General features: G+C 48.2%; 1 protein-coding gene across 1 annotated transcript in view; it reads left to right on the top strand.

Moving 5' to 3' along the window:
- The window catches only part of PAPPA (pappalysin 1), a 242,095-nt gene that overhangs the window by 156,326 nt on the left and 68,787 nt on the right, over positions 1–16,982 (top strand). The window contains exons 11-12 of the mRNA XM_030294042.1: positions 14,792–14,905; positions 15,813–15,948. Coding sequence (XP_030149902.1) covers positions 14,792–14,905; positions 15,813–15,948 — 250 coding nt within the window. The remainder of the gene's footprint in view (positions 1–14,791; positions 14,906–15,812; positions 15,949–16,982) is intronic.

Below are 16,982 nucleotides of genomic sequence, written 5' to 3' on the forward strand. Positions count from 1 at the left end.
GCCCCTGCTCACCAAGGTTTCAGGAAGGGATCGGGGAACCCTGAGGGCTACAGTGAGTACCCATGGACGGTGCACTCTGTGGGGCCATCTTGGCATCAAGTGGGGTTCTCTGCAGGTCATGTGACTCGGGCTTCATCATGGACATAACTTGGAACATACAGATCTTAATTAGGAAAGCTGGAGAAGAGGAGGAATGGACGGGGAGTGCAGAGGAAAAACAGAAAAGAACCTGGAAACTCCTACTTTTATGAACTTGAGAAAGGCTTGTTCTTTCAGTACACAGATGTTTTTAAGTGAAAAATCACTCCTCTGACCTTTCTTGAATAGGCCAGTGTGGTCAAGACTGCCATTAACCACTGTTCAACTATTCCTAACCAAGGGTTTCGGTGACCAGGCACTGAGCTTGGATGTGGTCAGCGCTTTCCTGGTTAACCCATGAACATCTCAGGGCTCCCAGGGAAGGGCTAAGAAAAGGTCTACGAGATGCCTGTGACACACTGCTTTGGTTTGAGTGGCTCTGAGCTGAATGGTGGAGACTTCCGTGTTTTAGGACTTTGCTCCAGAGTTGGCTGTGTTTTCTAATTCCACTCTAGACCCAGTAGAGAGGGCATTTTAAGGTGGAAGCTAACCAGATTTGTGTTCTCCGTCTTTGGTGTGTGATTCTCCACGGGTGGTTTTGGGATGCTGGATTTAGAGCAGACGGCATTCCCTGGCCCTGTTCTAGAGGCCCAGTATCTCAGTATTCTGGGCTAGAACTGGGAGTGTTTCAGTGCTCAGTGGAATTCTCTAGAATGGGCAGTACCTCTGGGCTCTGAAATAAAGATGGGGATGCTTCAGGATTCATATCTGGAGTTAGCAGTGCCTCGGGATTTTCACCTTATGCCGGCAGTATCTCTGCGTTCCGCTCTAGCACTTGGGTTGAAGCTAACGGTTCCCTCTTGATCTGATCCACAGTCGATGCCACTTTTATGTATCCTTATCTAGAATTCATGACGTTGTATGAATTACTTTAGGTACAAATGCTTTTAAAAAAGAGAGATTTGAAAACGCCAAAGGATAGCAATGTGTTTGTTTTTTTTTAAAGCAGTATGCTCAGAACTGTGTTTGCAGCAGGATCCATATCTCTAACTTTGTCCTTCATGCTTCTGCTGTGTCATCATCTGGGAAACTGGGTTTGTCATGGCTTAGCCATGGCCCCATTTTTCCCCTTCTGTCGCCTCTCCTTCTCCAGCCTCTGCTCTCCAGAGCCCACATGACGTTAAAATTTTGCTTTTCAGACCTGGTGCTCAGGCACAGATTGCCGAGGCAACTTTTTCTTCCATGCCTCTCCCTCAACCTGTGCATACCTCAAACACAGAACCAACCACGCTGTTCTCTGAGTATTTTCCTGTAGAATCGTTTACCTTGACCCTCCCGCATGGGTCTGGGAGCTGTTTGCAAGAAGGATCTTACCTTTATTGCTTTTTCCTCTGGGATCCATTTTCACCAAGTAGACCATGGGGAATAAGGAAGCTGCACATATGTAAGTGCTATGTAAATGAATGAATGAATGAATGAATGAATGAATGAGAGACAACAAAAAAAATTGTACGTTTGGCTGGAAAAAAATCTTGAGTCTACCCAAAGAAAACTGAGATCTCTGGGAGCCCCCAAACTCCTACCTCTCACCCCTGAAGAATCTCAAGAAGGTCCCACAACCCACTCTCCCAACCCTGTCAGCATCTTACTGTTGGAGGAGGCCCATGTGCCATGAAGTCACCCACGGACCATCTGGCTGGGGATCCCGTGTTCCTCCTCTGCGATGGGAGATTACGTAAGCTGGACAGCAGCCTCCAGATGTTAGCAGTTTCTGCTCATTTTTTTCCCTCCCTTCTCGACAACAATAATAATAATTAAAACAAACATAGGCCTCATCCCCTACCCACACCCCTGAAATTACAAACAGGTGGGCCCAGATGCCCTTCCCCTCCAAAGGCCTCTTGGTCCTTAAGCCCAGCCACTGACCCTCAGAAAGGCCTGCCCTGCACTGAGCCGGACAGCCAGGCCAGCTGCCCTGGGGCTTGGGCCACAGGCCTCAGAAAGGGGACGTGGCCATGTCATGAGAAGTCCCTGTGCTGGGCTTTCTCTCTCCCCGGCTCCCACCCCCAAAGCCTTGGCCTCCAAGTTAAATGGATGTATTTTGGAAGACTAGGTGGCTTAAGAGATTAGTAATGAGATCCCAAGTCTTTCACTGCTGGGTCAGGAGTTCAGAGGCGGGCCCGGGTGACTGGTGAATGGCATAATTACGGAGCCGGGAGCAGGCCTATGGAGGGCCCCGTGTGAAATGAGCCCAGCCAGGGCTTTAAAGGGAGGTGCTGTCAGCAGCACAAAAGCCGACCGCCACATCCGACACTAATCACTCTCCCTTGTTAGAGGATTTACTAGCTGGAGAAGCCTGAGCCCCTGCCCGGTGCCTCCTCAAAACGGGCGTCTGGGTTGGGCACAGCCCCACGCCTGGCCCTCCTGTATGTCAGGTGGGGAGATGCCGTTGACCTCTTGGGGTTGCACTATGAGAAGTCACACTTCATACTATAGGAACTAGTGACCAGTGCCGTTTTTTTTCAGAGCCGCCACTGCTGTGCTGGTATTTTCTCCCTCACCCTTGGCCTTAGTTTACCCATCTGAAAATGGGTACGTGTGAATCTCCCTTCCACTGTGACACAGACTGGAGCTAACGGAGGTGGAAGCAGCTGGGGCATCGTCATCACCGCCTCGGGATCACCGTTCACACACTGTGGCCCTCAGTGTCCTCACTTATATCATAGGACAGAGACTTGGAGTAACATGGGCAGGCAGGCGCCAGACCCAGAGCTCACCAGCCACGACAGGTGTGGCTTCGGCAGGCTCTGTATCTGTAGAGTAAGTGGGGGTGGTGACACCGGCCTCCCAAGAATGGGAGGAGATGCCCTCGAAGCACAGGTGCTGGTTTAAACTTGGCCTTGCCACCTCTTCTGGATGCTCTTTCTCAGGTCTCTTGAGTAAACTTTTCCCTTAGAAGAAGGTTGGGACATCCAGTTTCTGTCCCCAAGAGCCATAGAATTGACCGTGAACCATTTCTACTGTAACAAAGGTAAGTTTCCCCACCTGTAAAAGTGTTCAGGTGCTCCAGAACAGGGATGCCTTCCATGAGTTTCTTTGCTCTGTTCCCCTCGTAAGCCTGGCTTCTTCTCCATGGTCATTTTGATCAGGCCCAGAATTTGTACCCTAAACCCCAGGATTCTAGATGCTTGGGGGAGGTGCAGGCCAGAGGATATTAGATCCCTGAGGAGGGTGAAATACCTAATGTGTTAGGAATAGACCTCTGGGGCACTGAGGTGCTAATCACCCCAGAGCTGAGCCCCAAGGCTGGAGGGCATCAAACACCAAATTATCTTATCTGGAAGTGTCTCCTGGGTGGAGGCCCCGAGGTCTGCTGCTATTTCCAGAGCTCTGGGTGGGAGGAAGGAGGCATCTCTCCACTCTGCACACCCGCCTTGTACGCAGGAAATGCTTCTTTGCTTGATTATCTGTCCATGCCAAATAATAAATCTCGAAATTGAAAGAAAGGCAGTTCACTCCCTCCCTCCCCTCTATCTCTTTAAGGCAGGCATCAAAGAGGGAAGCTGCTCTGGGGCCTGGGGAAAGTGATAATTGTTTCTAATGGTTGGTAAAGGAAAGCCTGGCTTTCTTCCTTTCTCTCTTTCTCTCTCTCTGCCTGCCTGTCTGTCTGTCTGTCTGTCTCTGTTTCTGTCTCTTTTTTTTTCAATGTTAAATGTATAAAAAGGAGGTCCAGAGGAGGGGATTGAAGGTGTGTGTGTGTGTGTGTGTGTGTGTGTGTGTGTGTGTGTATGTATGCATGTGTGTGCGTGTTTGTGCGTGCTAACCCTTAGTTGCCCATAAAGTTCTCTGTTCAGGACAGTGGGGGGAGTCAGTTTGGAATAAGGGGCATAGGGAGGAGGTCAGGATGGATGTAGAAGTGAGAAGAATCCAGGCGGGATGTGGGTGGAGAACTACAGTGCTGTGCAGCCAGTGGAAGTGGCCCTGAACCTCCAATCTGGACGTTTGGCTTTCCAGTGTCCATATATGCATTAATTCTGATAAGGCACGTGAAACACCTGTTAGAATGCCTGATACAGGTTTTCTCCGCTACCCGAAAGTAGGGTGCTTGCGTGACGCCTTCCGTAAGCCAAAATGGCATAAGAGAAGTAATTGCCATTCATTTATATGAAAAAAAACATTTGAGTGTTCCCAGACCCCCAAAATAGTCTCTCTTAGGCTTTCCTGATACCTTAGGACACATCTTGCTAATGGATGCACAAAGTACATGGAGATAAAGTGCAGATGCTCAGCGGTACAGGTCAGAGCTCTGGTGGCTGAGGCTGAGATGCCCAGTGTAATGGGTGGGGTGGCTCTCGCCGCTTGGGGTCTGCACTGCCTCTGTAAGACTCGCTGCAAAACCAACACGAATGCTGTTTTTGCTTTCCACCTTTTTTTTTTTTTTTTTTTGTACAAACAAAAATCCTCTTTGGGTTTCTTTTAGGTGGCGAAAACAGGTACTAATTCAGGCCTTTCGTGAAAGCAAAGTGGTGCAGTGGACTTTTGGAAAAGCAGGGGATATACTTGTATGTAGTGAAGGATCAATAACATCGTTACGGTTGGCAGTTGATTTTTTGAGGCAACTAGTCTTTGCTTAGTGCTTAGTTTAGGCCTTTCACTGCTCTTCATGCTGGAGATGTAGTAAGCAAGTGCCCATTCTTGCCCTCAGTGAGCTAACAACCAAGTTCAAAGATTGCAAACAGGGGGGCGCCTGGGTGGCGCAGTCGGTTAGGCGTCCGACTTCAGCCAGGTCACGATCTCGCGGTCCGTGAGTTCGAGCCCCGCGTCGGGCTCTGGGCTGATGGCTCAGAGCCTGGAGCCTGTTTCCGATTCTGTGTCTCCCTCTCTCTCTGCCCCTCCCCCGTTCATGCTCTGTCTCTCTCTGTCCCAAAAATAAAAAAAAAAACGTTGAAAAAAAAAAATTAAAAAAAAAAAAAAAAGAAAATGATGAATTAATTTCATATTTACATCCAGTGAGTCATTTGAGAGTGGGAATCAGATCTTTTGGCCTCAGTGTGGAGAGCATCTAGCCCATAGTTGGCACTCAACGGGAATTTAGCGATTAAACAAGTGAATGACGTAAGACGTGATTAAAAACCGGAAGTTTCTGGGGCGCCTGGATGGCGCAGTCGGTTAAGCGTCCGACTTCAGCCAGGTCACGATCTCGCGGTCCGGGAGTTCGAGCCCCGCGTCGGGCCCTGGGCTGACGGCTCGGAGCCCGGAGCCTGCTTCCGATTCTGTGTCTCCCTCTCTCTCTGCTCCTCCCCCGTTCATGCTCTGTCTCTCTCTGTCCCAAACATAAATAAACGTTAAAAAAAAAAAAAAAAAAAAAAGATTGCAAACAGGTTCGCCTCCCGGGCCAATCCCAGCCAGTTGTGAGCGGCTTGCCATAGTGTTTTTTGTGAAGGTGCTTTCTGAGGTCTACACTCGGGGGAAGAGCGGGCACCATTCAATTAATGGTGTCTGTCCGGAGCAAGGGGTTGGGGAGCAGCAGCACTGATGCCACACGTTTGCCTCAACTGGTCTAGCAGTGTCAAGGGCCATCGCACTCCTTGTTAGCCGTCAGCCTGTTTCTCATCTGAGAAGTAGAGGTAATACTCATTCCTTTCTCATAGGGTGGTTTTAAGGATTAAATAAAACCACAGAACCAAACAGGCTCTGCTGTACATGAGAGAACGTGCCTCCAATACCATTTATTATTGTTATCGGCATATTTGTTACACATCGACTGCCCGTGAGCCTGGGTGGTGGGCAGGTCTGACCTTTTGGTGCCCACAAATGAATCTTAGGCCTCCTAGGACCTTCCCTGCACCACATGGTTATTACCATCTCCACACACGGGCCTTCTGGATCAAATACGTCACCCCTGAACCACGTGTATAACCTTGGAAAAGCCAAGAACTGAGATTCAGTATAGGAGGTATTCACTGAGCTGTGCTCAGTGCCCTGCATTAGACACCAGTGGAGAGGAGAGCTAAATCAGGCATGAACGCTGTCCTCCGGACTCAAGAATGGAGATAGGTGGACAGACAAGAAACCATGAAAGGTATGACCAGAAGCTATTGGAGAAGTCTCCACCCGTGGGGTAAGAAGGATGTGAACCTTGAGTAAGACCACTTGGCTTTGACTCCTAAGCTGTGGGGAAGTGCCCAATGCCTTCCAAACCTTGGAGTCCTTATCTCTAAAATGGGGAGAAAAATGCTTATTCCTCACAGTTATGATGCAGGCCAGGCAAGATGATGCCTAGGCAGCTCCCGTACTGTAGACTGTAAGAGTCGGTGCCCTGTCCCTCCTCAACGGGGACCCTGAGGAGGGAGCAGCATGGGCTGTAAGGGAGAGCTATGCCAGCTTTACAGAGATGGCTTTATTGCACCTGGCCCACTTGGTGTCATGGTCCCATGGCCCGACTTGTGGCCTCCCCACCGTCTTGCTCTCCTACAATTTTCGTATCAAGGAACCCAGCCCCTCTTACAGCCTTGCAGTTCTTGGGGAAATAACTTGGCATTGGATCTGCAAGCCTGAGGTTAAAATGTGGCCTAAGTAGAAATATTTGGAAACAGTGCCTGGTGTGTGTGTGTGTGTGTGTGTGTGTGTGTGTGTGTGTGTGTGTGTGTATGCATGCGCGTGCGTGCATGCACTTGTGCATTTATGTGTATTGTTAGTGTCAGCATGCACCCCATGCTACCCCTCCCTATTTCTTTTCCTCTCTTTTTCTATGAGACCCATTCCCAGGTCCCTTTGGGTTGAAAGAGGAAATTGGAGAGGACGGGCCAGAGATTTGAAGAGCACTTCCTCCCTCCTGTGATTGACAAAAGGGCATGTAAATCTGTAAAAGCGAAATTCAATAGAAACCTCATGGCATCTCCCCTGTGTGGGAAAATACCAGAACTCCTGCTCCCCCTGTTCTCCCTCTGTCTCCCTGCCTTTGTGTACGACGTGTGTGGGTGGAAGATAAACTGGATTTAAAAAACCCTTTGAAAGCAAGACATCGTTAACTCCTCTAATTGAAAGCAGTCTTCGGCAAAGGAGGGGCTCGGAGGCGGGTGCTGGATGGACTGGCTGGTAGTGCATGGAGTGGACAAGAGCCGCCAAGTCCCGGGGCCACAGAGGCTCTGTGTCTGTCAGGCCAGGCAACCCCAGTCACCACCAGACATGCTGGCCCATCCCAGAGGAGCTTACAGCCAGTGTCTTGCCTCTCCACTGGGCTCTGTTCCCCATCCCTCTGTCAGATGTGACGGCTGGACTCAGATCTCTGAGGACACCCCCAGTACAAACATCCAATGATCTCAAAGCTTGGTGGGGGGCGGGGGGGGGAATAACCAGCTCTTTTGTAGCATGCGTGAAAAGAAAAGAAAAAGAAAACAGAAAACACATTGCTGGAATGGCTGCAATAAATGTTTATGTTACCCCTCTGGTCGTCCTAGAAATGTGGCTGTGAAATTAGCCTTCTGCCTCAGAGTACCAGAGACACGGGGTCTAGGAGTTGGCTCAGGGGCCGACAGAACAAGCCCACTTCATTACAGAGTCAACACTCATTCCAGCAACATTCACTGGGAAGAGGCTGGGAGTGAAAAGCTGGCAGAATGTCAGAACTGAAAAGCCTTTTCGGGATTCATCTTACCCTGTCCTTCTGCACGTGGGAAGGATGGGTATCAGAGGAAGTAAGGAACTGGGTCACCTCGAGTAGACAAGACTCTGGCCTGGCAACCCAGGGCTCTTGTGACCCTCATCACCTGCCTCAGGGCAGCTTTGGGCTGCTGAAGCAACTTCTATTCAGGAGAAATCCCAAGTCCATCCTCCACGACAGCCCTGAGAGATGGGCAGGTGTGCCCTTTACAACTTAGCATCTCCCATGAAGAGTGTGGGCCAAGTTTGTGCCTTAGAATTGAATCCTGGTTCCATTCACAAGGTGTGTGACCTCAGGCAAAGTACAGAGCCTCGATTCCTCATTTATAAAATGGGTATAATCATAGTACCTACCTCTCAGAGTTGTCATGAGGCCTGCACACTTTAGTACACACAGAATCCTTAACAAAACACCCAGCCTAGGACAGGCACTCAGTAGCTGTTCCCGCTGCTGCTGCTGCTGTTCCTGAGGCATTACTGTGCCCTGGTGCTGGGTGATCTGCTAAGATTTCTGTGAGCATGAATAAAGCATGGTTCTCACCTTGGAAGTCTTCCGAGTTTAAAAGGAGAAGACTGGGCTCCAAACAACTATAATCCAACCTGACAAGCTCTGTAACCGAGGTATATATAAAGAACTATATGGACACAAGAGAGAGCAATTAATTCTGCCTGGGGGGTGAGCAAAGGCTTTCAGAGGAGGGGTGACATTTGAGACTGGCTTTGAAGTGTGTGTAGTATTTCACAAAATGGGCAGCTAGTGCCGTGGAGGGGGGTGGGGGTGCAGGGAGAAGTCTGGGCACAAGCATCATGGTGGCAGAGTCCAGGGCATGGGAGAGAAAGTCACTGGGGGAGAAGGGAGCACCACTGAGCATGTGGGTGGTGGCCCACCTGCTGTGTGGGGAGGGGAGAAAGAGAGCAGCTGGCAGTGAAGGCGGTGACACGGCTGAAACCTGCTCCCCATGGCCTTTGCCAGCTGTGTCGAGGGAGCTCCGCATCCTGTGGTCCATGGGCAGCCATGGGGGTGATGATCAGCAGGGCAAGAGGATTAGTTCTTCCCTTTGGCAAGTTAACTATGGGGACCGTGGATAAGGGAGAGCATGTGGAGCAGCTGGAGGCAAAGAGAGTGGTAACTGGTGCCTTCTCCATCAGAGGAAGGGGAGGTTTTGACCAAGACAAGCACCAGGTGTGGTGCTTTGTGATTGAGGACACAGGACACAGAATCTGAGGGATGAGAGTCTGACTTCTGGCGGTCCTACACAACTAGATATGATCTTGAAGAACTTATATACAGCTTCTGTGCCTCATTTCCTCATCAGAGAAATGGGACAATGATTCCAACCTCACAGAGGATAACTGGTATTGCAGATTAAATGATATTGGGGCCGTGAGACCCTTGGTGGATGTTATTACTGTGGGTGTCCTTAAGCTCCTCGGGTACCTAGGGGTCATTCAGTACAACAACCACAGTTCACAGATGGGGAAACTGAGGGTGGGAGAGATGTCCAGCTAGTAAGTGACACAGCCAGAACGGACCCAGGTCTCCTATTTCCCATGGGTGCTGTTTGATGTAAGTGCAGACAACTATGAAGGTGATGTGGAGTCTAAGTCATCATGTTCAAGATGAGAGGTCTCACTTAAGGCCAAGGGGGAAGGGGGGTCTCATGCCTCTCAGTTCCTTCAGGTGTTAAGATGAGATTGGGGGACAGTGGCTGCTCAGCTTACATCAAAGACCCAAGGCTGGCCTTTTCCTGGAGAAAAGAGTGGTGTGGGCTCCAGCATTCGTGCCTGCTCTTTCTGCCATGAATTCTTGGGGCAGAGGGAGACATCTCACTAAAGATGGTTCTACGCAAAAGACTTGGGCTTGCGAGTCTGAGCCCCATGTTGGGGTGGACAGATTACTCAAATAAATAAACTTAAAATAAATGTAGGATTGAGAGGGTACGAAATGTAGGTGAGGAAAAACCATCAGTTCTGGAAGCCAGAAAACTCTGCATTTTCATAATAATTCTGCCACTTACTTACTATGTTATATTGTGCAAGACAACCTACTCCTTCCTTGACCACTGTGGGAGGAATAGTCTCAGTAGATAATTCTCCAATTCCTTCGAACTCTAGAAATCTGAATAAGACAGCTTATAGACGTTGCTCATTAGAGGAAGAAGGAGGGGGAAGTGTAGCCAGACATCTCCTCCTGGCTGTGGTAAAGAGCTGTCCAAAGGCAAATTGGGCATGCCTATAAATGAGAGTGAGTTCTCTGTCCCTGAAGTAATCAATAAGATGCTAGGTAATCCCTTCTCCGACCCTGAGGATACTAAGGGAGAGGATACTAAGGGGCTTGTCAGCCCAACCACATATGTTCTTTGCCTAGCACCATTAAAATGAATTTCTCTCCCCCTGACGTTCACTGGCTCATTTGTTTATTACTGTAGTCATCCATTCATTCATTCATTCATTCGTTCAATGAATATCAGCATTTTGGCCGGTCAAAATATTATTGTGTCTCATTTTATTGTGATAAAAACAGTTAACAAGAGATCTACCTTCTTAACAAATTTTTGTGTGTACAATAACTAAGGTATTGTTGACTACAGGTACAGCAGATTTCTAGAACTTAGTCATCTGGAATACCTGAAACTTGATGTGTGCCGATTAGCAACTACCTTTTCCCCCTCCCCCAGCCCTTGGCAACCACTGTTCCACTCATTGGTTCTATGAGTTCGACTACTTTAGATACCTCATAGAAGGGGAATCATGCAGTATTTGCCCTTTTGTGACTGCCTTCTTTCTCTTAACATGATCTTCTCAAGGTTCATCTGTACTGTCAGTAATGGTACGGTTTTCTTCCCTTTTTAAAGGCTGAATAATATTCCATTCTATGGATAAATGGTGTTTTGTTTATCTATTTACTGTTTGTTTCCACATCTTGGCGATTGTGGATAATGCTGCAGCGTACATGGGAGTGGGGAAGGCAGAAAGGTTCCTCTTCATCCGTCTAGGGAAACCTGAAGCCTAGAGGCTGCCCTTGTTTTTAGAGTCCCCTCACGGTGTTCTACAGGGTGGAGCGATACCAGCACGGTAGGGTAAATTGTTGCTATGTTCGGCACCACCCCCACCCCACCCCCCACCCCAACAGCTCTGGGTAGGATCATCAGAAGGCCTTGTGTGTGGTATGTGTGCCAGAGTGGATAATTTGAGGGAGAAGAATGACTGGCATGAGAGGTACAGAGTGGGATGCGGGGTGGGGGGTCAGTTGGGAGAGATGGGAAGGTCACTGGAGCTGAGCCAGGGACACTGGAAATGATGAGTGAGGAGGAACTAACTCAGTTCCTGGGGCAGCTCGGGGAGCTCGAGTCCCCATGCAGTGTGAGATGTAATTCTCCTGCTTGTTCCCCCATGAACATTCAGTAAAATCTACATTGCTCAGGAATGCGTCATGAAGTCGGACTTGCTTTTGTTGGGAGATGCAAAGAAATGGGTGGATGAAAACAGAGAATCCCTATAAAACCAGTCTCCTTGGGATCACCCTTGTATCCCTAGTGACCACCCTTGTGGCCAAGGGCAAGGCTATTGTCTCACGGGGATGTGGAGCACAGTGTGCTGCACAGTCTGAATAAGTGGGGGCCGAGTGAACAGAATTGACAAGGTCTATAAAAGCAGGAGGCTTGTGACTGTTTGCTTTACCTTTCCCCTGCAGCCTTCCCTCCCCTGCCCTTGCCTCCCCAGGAACATAGATGGTTTTAAGATCAACTGGGGCTTTGGGCAAAGGTTCAGCTGGATTTGTTTGTTCCTCCCTGATCCGCTTTGACTGTCCCTGGTCAGGATCGCAGCCAGCTTGAAACAAACACAAACTAAATAGGAAAACAGGAGAATAAAATAACATCAGTGTGTACCTCTAAAGCCCTGTCTGGTGCTGATAGAGCTGATGAGATAAGAGGAAAATGTATTTAAGCAATAAGAGGGCTTTGTTCCCGTTGAAGACTTCCCTGACCGTGAATGTTTTAGATGCAGAGATAAGTCCCCCCCCCGCTGCCCCCAACTGTAGCACTCCAGAGATGTGCCCCACCACACTCTGCTGGGGACAGGCGGCTCAGAACACAAGGGGAAGGAATTCCAAAATGATACATGTCGAATTGCTGGCCTGGATTTCAAGTGCCGTAGATAGTTTATGCAAAGTCTCGCACTGTTGTAAAATGTAACACAATCCACTGGCAGATCTGCCTAAGCTAGGTCCCAGTTGTTTTTGAGAAACATAAATAAACTTGAAGATGTCTTCCAGCCTGTTAAAGTGGCCATTTTGCCCATAGTCTCCTTGGTATTAGGCTTCTAGAGATTTGAATAACAGAAGCCGATGAGATGGTTGATGTTTGGCATACTCTCTCCTCTCCTTAAGATGTTTCCTGTGACATTTGGGAAAGCCATACTGTATGCCCAGGACCCACTGGCTTCCTTGGGCGGGGGGGTGGTGAGGGAAACTTTGGCAATAAACGAGTTTCAACACTCTTCAATGTTCTTAAAGCAGTAAAGATCTTTTCTTAAAGGAAACATTACAAGGCAGCTTGATACGTAAGACAGAGGAGTGGAGATGCTACAAGTGGAGGGGCAGAAAGGGGGCGGATCTCACATCCTGACCCCCAGGCTGGTACCTCCAAGGAACCCTGTGAATCCACAAGTGACACCTTGAAAACCTGTGACTCAATCCAACATTCAAATGTGTAAGATAAACCAGGGTCTCCTTAATTGAGGCCAGTATGCCACCGCACGTCACTCTCCGGGTGACTTCTCCACGATTCTCCAAACTTGATTAAGTGACTTATCTTCCTCTCTTTGGGGTTTCAGGAATGAATTGATGAAGATGTTAGCAGGAAGGGAAACTGGATGAAGGATTCATTTGGACTCTGTGTGACCTTTGCAACTTTTCTGTAGATATAAAATTCCTCCAACCCAAAAACTCATTTAAAAAAATACCAAAGCATTGATGATTGCAATTGTAAATTGCAGACAGTCACACATGAAGTATTTTATCTTGACTTTGACTAGTGAATTTGATGTATGACTTTTCTACTACCTGTTTAATTCTTCTGTACTCATCTATAGGAATCTCTGGGCAATATATGGTTTTGCCTTGTGTGATTTTTTTTTTTAAGTTTATTTATTTTGAGAGAGACAGAGTGTGAGTGGGGTGGGGGGGCAGAAAGAGAGGGAAAGACAGAGAATCTCAGGCAGGCTCTGCGCTGGCAGCACAGAGCCCATGTGGGGCTCGAACTCACAAAAACTGTGAGATCATGATCTGAGCCAAAACCCAGAGTTGGACGCTTAACCATCTGAGCCACCCAGCTGTCCCTCGCTTTGTGTGATTTTTATAAATTGCATCATATTGTACTTGTCCATTTACACTTCGTTCCTTTTTTTTTTTTAAGTTTATTTATTTTGAGAGAGAGAGAGAGAGAAAGGGAGGGGCAGAGAGAGGAGACAGAGAATCCCAAGCAGGCTCTGCTCTGTCAGCGCGGAGCCCCACATGGGGCTTGAACCCACAAACTGTGAGATCATGCCCTGAGCCAAAACCAAGGGTCAGTCATTTAACTGACCAAGCCACGCAGCCACCCCCATTCCTTTCTTTTTATTTTAACTCAATATTATGCTTCTTGCAATCTCTCCATTGCTATCTTGAACTCAGGAGTAGAGGTTCCATTTTGAGTGGCCAGGACCCATACCAGACCTGTTGTTGAATATTTCTAGTATCATCCCTGTGTATGAATCTAATTCAGGCCTCTTAGTAGTCTTTTGCTGTATAAAAATATGTCACGTGAATATTTCTTGTTTGATGCATCACTTCCCCAACAGATAACATATAAACTATGCCCAGTCTTTTGCTACTACAGATATTGCTGGAATAGATATCCTTGATCCTTATATATAGTTTTTCTTATTCCCCTCTTTTTTGTTGTACGTGTATTATTGTTTACTATGATCGATACTATCTTATATATTTTTTTTCCATAGCTTCTAAGAGCCTTAGCGTCTGCTAGGTCAGCCTTTTTTTGCAGATAAGTCCTCTGAGCCCTGCATGCATGGAATGACAGGCCCAAATCCACAGGGGAGTTTTGAGAGAGGAACCACATTAGAGGTCAGAGGAAAAACACAAATGTGGGATGGCCTTCTGCAAGAGGCCTGAGCCATCTCACGAACAAGTCTGTTGCCCCTACCCTTTTTCATCATAGAACTCTTCTGTTTTCTACTTTACAGTTGTGTGTGCCTACGTGATAACTATGTGCACATGTTGTCAACTGCGAGCCCCTCAGCATCTGTCTTGTCCTGGAGTGCTTGGCACGTAGCAGTTTCCCAATAAATATGACTAGAATAAATGAATGAACCAATGAATGAAATCATATTGGAATACACAAGAAACTCCTAAGTCTGAAGAATTCTACTTGTCTGTATTTGCTTCGTGTTTTTTTTAACCACCATTTGTTACATATGTCATTGAGAATGTGGGGGGAATGGCCACTGGAGGATAGGCTCATACTGTCATAGTCTTTTCTTTATTCTTAATACAGCTCTGAACACGATTTACAGATTTGTTCTAAGTTGGTCGGCTTGGTATTCAAGACTGTGAGATCCAACCCCTTGTCCTGCCTTTTCTGCCATTTTGCTCAAGCTCTAAGAACACCAGGCAACTTACCACAGCCTAAGCATTCTGGGTTTCTGCTTTCCTCCAAGCCTTTGTTCCTGCTCCCTGTATCTGCCATACCCTTCCTCTGTGTCTATTCTTTAAGACCCAACTCAGATGTCAACTCCTGCAGGATTTGTCCCCATGAGAATGTCCTTGTTGCGTTTCCCACCAAACGTGTTATCTGCTGTTTCCTTCACAGTGTTGAGATTCCCTGCTCTACATTAGGACGTGGGCTCCTGGAACGGATGACCCCCGTCTGTGCATCCCCGTTTCTTCCTGTGGTGCTAAGAAAAAAATAGATGGATAGGAAACATGTATCAAATTGAACTTAATCCAACCTCTCAGACCCTTGAAAACATTTTTTTCTTTATCTTTTTTCAGGTGTGTCGAACCAAGGTGATAGATCTCAGTGAAGGCATTTCCCAGCATGCCTGGTACCCTTGTACCATCAGCTACCCATACTCCCAGCTGGCTCAGACCACTTTCTGGCTCCGGGTAAGCCAAAGCTTGAAGAGCCTTAGAATCTCCAGCAGTGACCACCCCCCTCCCCCAGGAAGCACCAACTCCTGTGACCCTTTCTCAAGATGGTTTGTCTACTCACTGAGGGTGTTAATTATAAGGACAAGGAACAAAACACTTAGCAGTAGGATGCTTCCTGAAATAGAATCCCTTCATTGCTCATGGAGTGCCCCTAGTCATTCTTGTTTTGACAAAGATTTTGGATAAGTTTTCTATGCCTGGAACTTTCTGTTCATTGTTCAGTGCCTTTTAAGATTGTCTTCTCCTCCTTGAAGTCTTAGCTGATCCCCACAGAGAGAAGTGACTGTTCTCTCCCTTCTGATCCTGTACATGTTTGGTCATCATTTGGATGGCACTTGTCACATGGTATTATATTGCTGTCTTTGCGGCCATCTTCCTGACTAGGGATTATGGTGACTTTTGGTTTGCACACTACTGACCTACTTTGAGCTCCATAGTCTGCAGAAAAGCAAGGGCTGTGTCTTACTTAGCTTTGTCTCAGAGGCTAGCATGGAGAAATGACAAATAATATACCTCTTTTGTGCTTTTAGTCTGTGCCACTTTGTTCCCATGATCTTATTGGAGCCTCACAATCATCCTGTGATACAGTTATTTACTTGATACATCACTTAGAGGTGAGGGAATTAGGGCCCAGAGAGGCAGAGCTACCACTCACGGTCACACAGCTCAGCAAGAGCAGAACCCAGATGGAACAGAGTTTCTGACCTCAGAGCCTGTGCTCTTCACTGTGAGGTTCTCTGCCCCACAATGAGTGTCCCGGTCCCTGAAATGGAAGATTCTCCTTGAAACCCCTGCCCAACGGCTGCTTCCCTACCGTGTGCCTGAGCTCACGAGGGACCCTCCCATGTCTCCTGCATTTCAGGCATACTTTTCTCAGCCAATGGTTGCTGCTGCTGTCATTGTCCACCTGGTGACTGATGGGACATACTATGGGGACCAGAAGCAGGAGACCATCAGCGTCCAGCTGTTTGACACCAAAGACCAGAGCCACGATCTGGGTGAGCATGTTCTCAGGCATGTTGCCCTTGGTACCACATCTGCCCAGGGGTGGTCTGGGGGGCAGCTGAGAACTCGTTCTTCCTTCCCCTTTCCTCTTTCTTGCTTCTCTGTTTGGCATTCTGGTTGCCCTCCAAATCAGGAGGCTTTTGTGTATCCAGAGAATCCTAGATCTGGCAGATATGGGCATAAGGGGCCACTGCCAAAGTCTTCCCTTCAACAGCTCCCTTTGACAAGGCACCTTTAACCTTAGGCACCCCATGTGATCCTCAAGAGACCCTGGGAAGGAGACTGAACAAAGGCCATTCCTCCAGGTGTCAGTCCCTGAGACCCAGAGAGGGTCACATGGCAGCGACCAGGAAGAGTGGAGAAGCCAGGTGTTTGGAATTGTAGCCATGGCTCTTTACCCTGTAGCTGGAGGTGTCCCTTAGTTCCCGACAATGGCAGCCATGTCTCCAGCACAACCAGCCGTGCTCCCTGTAGAAGCAGGAATAAGACAAGGTCCGTGTCAGGAGTGGGAAGGCAGAAGAGTCAGGTCCTACCTGCTGAGCAGCTGTGGGAGAACTGGGACCAGCACTGTCAAGTTGTCACATGCACACCCCTCTGCACACCCACGCATGCATGGTGCACGGGACACAGCTCCAGCTCTGGAGCTGACAGCCCAGGCTTGACTCCCGTCCCTCCGCTCACACAGCGCAGGAAGGTGAACGCTTTTCTGGACCTCCGAGCACCTCATCTGGCATCTTACTTTCCTCTTAGGCACAGTAGGGACCATGGTGCTACTTTATCATGACAGTGAAATCACGAGATATTAAATGAGGTATTACTTAGGACTGTTGTGACTGTGCCCCTCACAGGAGCTGGCACTGGGAATGTCCTCTTATCCCCTCCCACATTTCCAGTTTACCTCTGGGCAGCCTCGCCAGGTGTTTGGAATTCTAGGCTGGCCTAGAAGATCGGGCTTCAAACCCCTGCCTGCACCGTTCTGCAGGGAGCTCATTTCAAAGACCTGTATGAAGCCAGCAGGCAAGGGGTC

This window comes from Lynx canadensis, chromosome D4, assembly GCF_007474595.2.
Source record: "Lynx canadensis isolate LIC74 chromosome D4, mLynCan4.pri.v2, whole genome shotgun sequence".
Taxonomy (NCBI): domain Eukaryota; kingdom Metazoa; phylum Chordata; class Mammalia; order Carnivora; family Felidae; genus Lynx; species Lynx canadensis.